General features: G+C 38.6%; 1 protein-coding gene across 1 annotated transcript; it reads left to right on the plus strand.

Moving 5' to 3' along the window:
* The first annotated feature begins 747 nt into the window (after nt 1-747).
* LOC101617041 (keratin-associated protein 20-2-like) lies at nt 748-915 on the plus strand. Its single transcript, XM_004663657.1, has one exon. The coding sequence runs from the start codon at nt 748-750 to the stop codon at nt 913-915; it is 168 nt and encodes a 55-aa protein (XP_004663714.1).
* The last annotated feature ends 8,524 nt before the right edge of the window (nt 916-9,439 follow it).

The raw sequence follows: 9,439 nt of genomic DNA on the forward strand, positions 1-9,439 counted from the left end.
ACAAGACAAAGACAGAACAAAAAAAATAAAATTACAAGCCAATCTCCTTCATGAACATAGATGCAGAAATTCCCAAGAAAATATTAGCAAACATTTGAGTTCTTTGTAAATTCTAGAGATAAGGCCTCTATCAGTTGGATAACCTGCAAATATTTTCTCCCATTCTGTGGGTATTCTATTGGCTTTGCTTATTATATGCTTGTCTGTAAAGAAACTCTTCAGCTTCATATGATCCCAATGGTTGAGTGACTGTTTAAGAACTTGAGCCACTGGGGTTTTATTCAGGAAGTCTTTTTCTATTCCTATATCATGGAAAGTACTTCCTAAATTTTCTTCCAGTAGTATTTGAGTTTCTGGTCTTATGTTGAGGTCTTTGATCCATTTGGATTTGAGTGTAGTGCATGGTGAAATGTGTGGATCAAGTTTTAGTTTCTTGTATGTGGTTATCCAGTTTGTCCAGCACCATTTGTTGAAGATGCTATCTTTTTTCCAGCCTATATTATTCGGGCCTTTGTCGAATATCAAGTAGCTATAGTTGCTTGACCCAAAATCCAGGTCCTCAAGTCTATACTCCTGTTTTTATGCCAGTACCATGCTGTTTTTATTACTAAGGCTCTAGATAGCTTTAGATCAGGTATGGTGATGCCACCAGAGGTATTTCTTTTGCTGAGGATATGTTTGGATATGCTAGGCCTTCTGCCTTTCCATATGAAATTTGAGATCATTTTTTTTTCCATTCACTACACCATGTGCTACTACAACAACTACTATGGAGGCCTGGGCTGTGGATTTGGAGGCCTGGGCTACGGTTATGGTGGCCTGGGCTACAGCTATGGCTCTGGATTCGGTGGATATGGATACAGGTCCTATTGTCCGTGCTGCTATGGAAGATACTGGTCTTCTGGCTACTACTGAGAAATTAGAATTACTGCTCATGTAGTGACCTTTTCTTATGAAGTACAATGTCATCAATTACTGTTATTTGTCCAAATGTACACAGATGTTTTTTGATTGACCTTCAGGTGTTACACATGTCTGTATTAAAAGTTTAAATTCATACCTACTTGAAGCATATTCCATTGCCATTATGTTACTATCATATATCTGTTTAAAAAATCTACCCACTTGCCTATTTTAACTTTTATTATTCCATTTTTAATAAAGCTAAATCCTTGTCATCCTTAAAAAAAAAGAAAATATTAGCAAACAAAATACAATAATATATCAGAAAGATTATTTACCCTGACCAAGTAGACTTGATATGTAGATATCAAGATATGTAGGGATGGTTCAACATATACAAATCAATAAATATAATACACTATATAAATGGACTGAAGGACAAATCACACATATCAATAGATGCTGAAAAGGCATTCAACAAAATCCAACATCCCTTCATAGTAAAAGAAACTGGGAATAGAAGAAACATATCTCAACATAATAAAACTATCTATGACAAACCTACAGCCAACATAATATTAAATGGGGAAAAACTTGAAGCTTTTCCACTAAATTCAGGAACAAGACAATGGTGCCCACTGTCCCCACTTTAATATAGTACTGGAAGCCTTAGCTATAGCAATAAGGCAAGAGACAGTAATAAAAGGGATACAAATTGTAAAGGAAGAGATCAAATTATCATTATTTGTAGATGATATGGTTCTATCATAAAGGATCCTAAAGACCTTACCAGCAAACTGTTAGAGCTGATAAACACTTTTAGAACATATCATGTTAAAATATAAACACACAGAAATCATAGCTTTCCTATATACAAACAACATACATGCAGAGGATGAAATCAGGGACTATCTCCCATTCATAATTGTCTAAAAAAAATAAAGTACCTGAAAATAAACTTAACTAAGGAAGTGAAGGATCTCTACAATGACAACTTTAAAACACTCAAGTAAGAACTTGTAGAAAACACTAAGAAATGGAAAAAAATCCCATTTTTGGATTGGAATAATCAATATTATGAAAATGTCAAACTTGCTAAAAGGAATCTACACATTTAATGCAACCTCCAATATATTCCAATGTCATCCTTCACAGAAAAAAAAATCCTAAAATTCATTTTGAAGCACAAAACCCTCAAATAACCAAAACAATTTTGAGAAACAAATATAAGGCTGGTGGTATCACCATACCCCATTTAAAGCTATATTACAAAGCCAAAGTAACAAAAATAGCATGGTACTGGTACAAAGTCAGATATGTAGATCAGTGGGACAGAATAGAAGACCCACATGTTAATCCAGACAGCTATAGCCATCTGAGTTTTTACTGCCAAACATATTCATTAGAGAAAATACAGCCTCTTCAACAAGTGGTGCTGGGAAAACTATAAATCTATATGTAGAAGGATGAGAAAAGATCCTTCTCTTTCCCCATGCACAAGAATCAAGTACAAATTGATCAGGGACCTTAATACCAGACATGAAACTCTGATATGGCTAGAGGAAAAGGTAGGGGAAACCCTTCAACATATTGGCATAGGCAATGGCTTCTGGATGTAACCTCAATTGCTCAGGAAATAAAACCACTAATCAACCACTGTGATGTCATGAAATTACAAAGCTTTTGTACAGCAAAGGACACTGTGAATGGAGCAAAGAGATAACCTAAGGAATGGGAGAAAATCTTTGCCAGCTATACATCTGACAGAAGATTAATATCCATAATATACAAAAAACTCAGAAACTAAACAATAAGAAATCAAACAATTCAATTAAAAATGGGCTATGGAACTAAATAGAAAGTTCTCAAAGGAAGAAATACAGATGGCATATAAATACCTAAAAAAGTGTTCTACATCTTAGCCATCAGGGAAATGCAAATTAAAACTATTTGAGATTCACTGTGCTTATAACACTGTCATAAACTATGATCTTGATGAGATAGATCATCAATAAGCTGAGAGTCTCCCATAAAAAGTTTATTCATTAATTCAGATGTCTGTATTTTAAGTCAGAAGATAGATTTAACTCTATGCTATTTCTGTAAGAATGATATTTATATATGTAATTTATTTAAGGAGCAATTTATTCAAGTTGTTAAAGTATCTAATGTTTTAGTACAGTTAGATAGTGGATAGAGAACAATGATTATCAAAAAAAGAATATTGTCCCAAAACCAAAGCCAAGGTAGATCAGAAGCAGAATGTGTGAAGCAAGTTCATATATCTATTGTCTCCAAATAATACCTAAAATAATATCTCTAAAAAATATAAAAATAGTTTTATTACATTATAAATGCACATAAGGCCAAGATTTCAAAATCTGTCATCTCTGATACTAGTTACAATTAGAAAAAAAAAAAAAAGCATTCATGAGGACATACTTTTGGTAGACTCCTGTGATACAGAAAAGCCATACCTATCATGAACAAGACAAGCACAGTTCTTTTTGGACCTCAGCTAAAGCTGGCAAAGGAGAAGGGAGCTAGCACCAATCACAGGTGACCAGGCTTTTCAGTTGAACAAAGAGAGCAGTAGACTTTTATTGATTTTGTTTCTGGGTAAGATGAAGTTTGGTAAGTGTCCATTAGCAATGGGAAGGACTTCAAAGTATGTCTTTTTGGCCTCATTAGTAGGCTAGTGGGTTATCAACTTTGCCCAGGAATTTCTTATCCCTCTTATTGTTGGCACTATCATCTTCCATGAACTCATCTTTGCCCCAGGGTTGAGTCTAGGTCTTCTAATAAAGTTGAATTTCCATGAGATGTGAAAAGAGTGGGGCCAAGGAAGCACGCCCATTACTGCAGGCAATAGGCCAAGTTCATCCTGTGATAGTCTTTGTGATGTCAATTTGAAAATACATAGAAACACTTTGAAGGATAATCTATATTAAGTTAATTGAGGTGAGAAGATCCACTTGAACTGTGGCTGCACCCAGGAGAAAGCTGACTAAGCATCAGCATTTATCACTGTCACTTCTTACTCTCTGCTGATATGACAATGTCCTGCTGGCTTCCTGCCCCTACCATGCTTTCTCTGACACAATGGACACTACCCTGTGGAAATGTAAACCAAAATACTGTCCTTCTCTAAGCTGCTGTGGGTCAGATGTTTTGTTCCAGAAATTGGATAGTCATTACTACAGTCCTGAGCAAACATTTCCAACTGATCAGCATATATACATGCAGAGTCAAGTAAAGTCAGACTTAAAGATTGAGTTAACAAAAGGAACAGAATGGTGTGAAAACAGACATGGTCTTCATTGTATTTTAATCACCCACTGGATATTCAAAGCCTTCTAATGAAGACTTTGATATTTTTAAAGGAGCCTTTAAGTTTCTTCTAAGCAACATATGCAATTCACCATAACTCCCATGTCAGAGGTGCTGCTGCCTTACAATAAAGATAGTAGACAGATACTCATGTGCAGTTTAGTGATAATGTTCTATCCTTGTGGTCCATCTGTTTTAGTCCAAAGCTGTTGTAATGGATATATAGATATAGATTAGATATAGATATAGATATAGATATAGATATAGATATAGATATAGATATATATAGATAGATAGATATAATCTCCATGTTTTCATGGGTAACAAATTAAAGAATAGAGTTTATTTGCCTATCTACTTTACTTTGAGGAAAAATTATATTTGGATACTTTTGTGGCTTAAGTTGTAACTTAGCTACATGCTTTCTATGAACTTGCTACCTGTTGTTTTCAAATGTTCCTGACAACACACACTTAATTGAAAGGCAAGTGTATGTACCCCTAGTTCCTGAGTCCACCTCCAAAGCAAGGGACCATAAACACATTTTTTAAAGCTGTATGTTTTAAAAGATAGGTAGGAGGCTGGGGAAATGGATTAGCAGTTAAGGCATTTGCCTGTGAAGCCTAAGGACCCTGGTTCAAGTCCCCAGGACCCATGTAAGCCAGATGCACAAGGCGCACATGCATCTGGAGTTTGAATGCAGTGGCTGGAGGCCCTGGTGTACCCATTCTGTCTTTTTCTCTGCCTTTCTCTCTCTCTCTCTCAAATGAAGAAAGAAAAAATATTATTTTAAAAACATAGTTAAATTGTTGGATATGTTCTTAACATATTTGTGCCTGTTTTAGTATAAAACTAGTAATTATATTTGTTATCATCAAGGAAACTTATTGCTGCAGGAAGGGGGGCAGTGTGTATATTGTGAGTCTTACAGTAAGTACAGCTAGGCCTAACTTGTGTGTGAGCATCCCAGTATGTCTTTTAAAAATCATTTAAGCTCAGCTTTTCAATTTTATTTTATTTTTTTAAAATTATTAATTATTATATTTATTGAGGTAAATACAGAACCAAGGAAAGACACCCATGTGGCCTGAGAGCCTACACAGAGGACCTGGGGAAACCGGGGATAAAAAAAAAAAAAGCTGGGCATGGTGGCACACGCCTTTAATCACAGCACTCGGGAGACAGAGGTGGGAGGATTGCCGAGAGTTTGAGGCCACCCTGAGACAACACAGTGAATTCCAGGTCAGCCTAGGCTAGAGCAAAACCCTACCTCAGTAAACCAAAAAGAAAGAGAGAGAGAAAAAGCGAGAGAGGGAGAGAGAAAGAGAGAGAGGGAGAGAGAAATGAAGGAAGGAAAAGAAAGGAAAAGGAAGAAAAGAAAGGAGAGGAGAGGAGAGGAGAGGAGAGGAGAGGAGAGGAGAGGAGAGGAGAGGAGAGGGGAGGAGAGGAGAGGAGAGGAAAGTTCAAAGAGCTCTTGCCATGAGGAGAGCTGGAGGGGATAGAGCCGACTTGGAGAGTAGGGCTGGGAGGGCTCTCCTCTGTTGGGCTCAACTGGGCCAAGCTGAGAAGGAACTCACCAGCAGCTGAAGGTTCAGGGGAGCTCAGGCAGCACAGAGAGCTTGTCCTCCCACTACAAACATACTTATAACCTTCTGGTGGTAGGCACTACCTTCAGCTCGGCTCACCTGAAGGACAGCTGATTGAGCTAGGGGATATCTCAGGAAGAGGCCACCACATCAAATTCTATAGGCTGAACTTTGACCAACAACAATGTTAGGATTAGATTCAAATAGTAGGAGACACCTCCCTCCCAGAAGGAGTCCTGGTTGTTTGTGGAAAAACAGGTCTAGGGAACGGGGCACGAGATCAGAAGGCAGCTCATCCCTTGAGTTCTAGCAAGGGCCAACCATCCTGCCATTTTACTTTCAGGGGCCCAGTCATCCCACCTGCCTGAAAGAGCTACCTGACTCTCTATAAGTCTAACAGGACTCTTCCTCTTGTGCAAGGTTTCCTTTGACTTATCTGTCCCCAGGGTAACTGGGTGACTGCCATTCCTCTTAACCCTTGGAGGCCTTGATGATAGGGAGTGGGGACAGTGGCTCCTGGTCTTCCAGCTCCTTTAATTTTTTTTAATTAGTTTTCTATTCTGCAAGTACAGACAGTTTGGTATCATTATTAGGCTCATGCATGACCTACCCCCTCCCCATTGGCCCCTCCTTGTTGAGGTATATGCGTCCATTGTGGAGTTAGCCCACAGTTTTTGGTACAATAAATGTCTCTGTATATCATGACCCAACATATGGCTCTGACATTCTTTCCACTCCCTCTTCCACAAAATTTCCCTGAGCAATGTTGGGTTCATTTTTGGTCTGCTTCAGTGATGAGGTGTTGGGGGCCTCTGGGGCTCTGGCTCTCTGACTTGGTAGGCATTGATTTTTCTCTGTGTTGGTCTCCTTCTCCATTGTGCTGGTATCCCCTTCATCAGGAAAACAGCACCCTTGCTTATTTTGCCAATTTTCCTTAGCTTCAGCCGGGGCCCTTTTGAGGTATGATGGGGTGGCTCTCTCCTTAGGATCTGCATCTATATGAAAAAGAGAAGCAGATTCTCCAACAGAGAATAAGTTAGCACCAGGACAAATGAGATACCCCTTACTTTTTTTTTTTAGAAAGTTTAATAGGTGTAGACCCTCTTGTAGCCCATGATTGATGGTAGCTTGATATTGGAGAGTGGGCTTATGATTGGATATGTTTCTGACTTGTTTCTCAGAACCAGCTATGGGTTCCATACCACTGAGGGGATCAGTTAGCCAAATCAAGAGCAGTTGGTTCCCCACAATGGCTGTGTGCCCCTATTGCACTTGTGTGGGCATCACAACAGGTTACTTGCTGCTAAGTAGGTTGGACCATGAGTTGCTTTGACAGATATTGGTCATTTCCTCTAGTTGCCCATGTAGCACCTTCTGGCACTAGACACACTGACTGTCTGGGGACTGACTCTCTCCTGGCTTCCAGCCATGCCATTCCATTTTATGTGTCAGCTGCATATGGTGTCTTCAGAAATAGGATCTTACCACTAACCTTTGGTGGGTCATCAAGTACTCTGACAGAAATCTGTCATTCTTTTAGGAAACCTTGTAGGTTTCTCTGATCAAAACCTCATTGCAGGTGATAGCCCCCATGCTGGTACTGGGAGTTACAGTTCAGTGCCCACTAAGAAAATGAGGAAAAAGATAACTAATATACAAGAGTTAGAAAGGAGAGAGAGAGGAAGAGATTGGGAGGGAAGATGGAGAAGATTGAAATTAGAATTGATCCTACTCTCTCCCTTGTCCTGTGATCCAGGTGTTTCCTGTAAGGGCCTGGTGATGTTTTAGCCATTTGGTCTGCCTTTTAGGAAGTAGAATTTTATGGTGCCATTGCCGTTTGGGTCTAGATTAGTGTTTCCCACCCCTTCAATGTCCTCCCCTCTCTCCCCATCCATCCTAGTGTGTAGTCCATGAGATGCTTGCTGGGTATTTAAGGCATCTTGGGTAGATTCAAGTTAGGTGCTGTAGATGAGTGAGATTATGTGGTGATTTTTTTTTTTCTGTGATTGGGTAAATTCATTAAGAATGATCTGTTCCAGGCTCAACCATTTTTCCTCAAATTACTTTGTGTCATTTTTTCTTATTGCTGTACAGAATTCCATTGTGTAGATATACCACATCTTAGTTATCCATTTTTCTAGTGATGGACATCTGGATTGATTCCAGCTCTTAGCTATTATGAATTGAGCCACTACAAACATGGTTGAGCAATTCTATCTGGCTTGTGGTTTGAAGGTTTTAGGGTTGATGCCCAGTAAGGGAATAACTGGGTCTGTTGGTATCTCTATAGTCAGCTTTTTCAGGAGTTTCCATATTGCTATCCAAAGTGGTTGTACCATCCTACATTCCCACCAACAGTGGATGAGTGTTCCTACTTCTCCACATCCTCACCAGAATTTATTTTCATTTGATTTTTTGATGTTTGCTATCCTTATTGGCTAAGATGGAATCTCATAGTTGTTTTAATTTGCATTTCTCTGATGATTAAATTTCATTAAGTTCAAAAGTTCCTGTGAACAGAACATGAGGGAATTGTGGGATACATTTAAACATGCTAATATCTGAATCATTGGAATACCAAAAGGAGCAGACCAAAGGCATGGAGAACTTATTTAACAAAATAATTGAAGAAAACTTCCCCAGTCTCTGAAAAGAAAGGCCCACCAAGATACAAGAAGCCAACAGAACCCCAAACAGACTGGACCAAAGGAGAAACTCTCTAAGACATATTATCATTAAGACTCTAAACATTGACACCAAAGAGAAAATCCTAAAAGCAGCTAGGGAAAAACAGCACACCACTTTCAAAGGTAACCCCATCAGAATTACTTCAGACTTCTCAATGGATACTCTGAAAGCTAGAAGGGCCTGGAATGAAACACTCCAATGTCTAAGAACCTATGGCTTCCAACCCAAATTACTCTACCTGGCAAAAGTATCCCTCATAGTAGATGGTGAAAGAAAAACGTTCCATGACAAAACTCAGCTTTACAATTATATGAACACAAAACCAAACCTACAGAGAGTATTTCAGGAAGAAACAGAGAAGAAACAAATAATCAAACTCAAATACCTACAAGAAGCAGATCACAATGACCAAACTCAGAGTAGGCACAAAAAACTTCAAGGCCCATGAAAACACCAACACACATCTACCATCACAATATGGCAGGGATCAAACCAAATCTCACAGTCATTACCCTAAATATTAATGGCTTTAATTCACCCATCAAGAGACACAAGCTAACAGGATGGATCAAAAATTAGACCCCTCAATGTGTTGCCTTCAAGAAACCCACCTCACCACTAAAGACAGACACCTCCTCAGGGTGAAAGGGTGGAAAACAATATTCCAAGCAAATGGGAATAAGAAACAAGCAGATATAGCTTATATTGGATAAAATAAACTTCAAACCAAAAACAATAAAAAAAGACAAAGAAGGCCACTTTGTACTTATCAAGGGAATGATCCATCAAGAGGATATTACAATCATAAATCTGTATGCACCAAACACAGGGGCACCACAGTTCATAAAACAAAACCTACTTGACAATAAGACAGAAATAACCACCAACACCATCATAGCTGGGGACTTCAATATAGCATTATCAGTAACAGA

Source organism: Jaculus jaculus, chromosome 7, assembly GCF_020740685.1.
Source record: "Jaculus jaculus isolate mJacJac1 chromosome 7, mJacJac1.mat.Y.cur, whole genome shotgun sequence".
Classification (NCBI taxonomy): Eukaryota; Metazoa; Chordata; class Mammalia; order Rodentia; family Dipodidae; genus Jaculus; species Jaculus jaculus.

Bases quoted from the DNA above. Each gene is read 5' to 3' on its own strand.
- LOC101617041 (XM_004663657.1), top strand. From the start codon at position 748: ATGTGCTACTACAACAACTACTATGGAGGCCTGGGCTGTGGATTTGGA.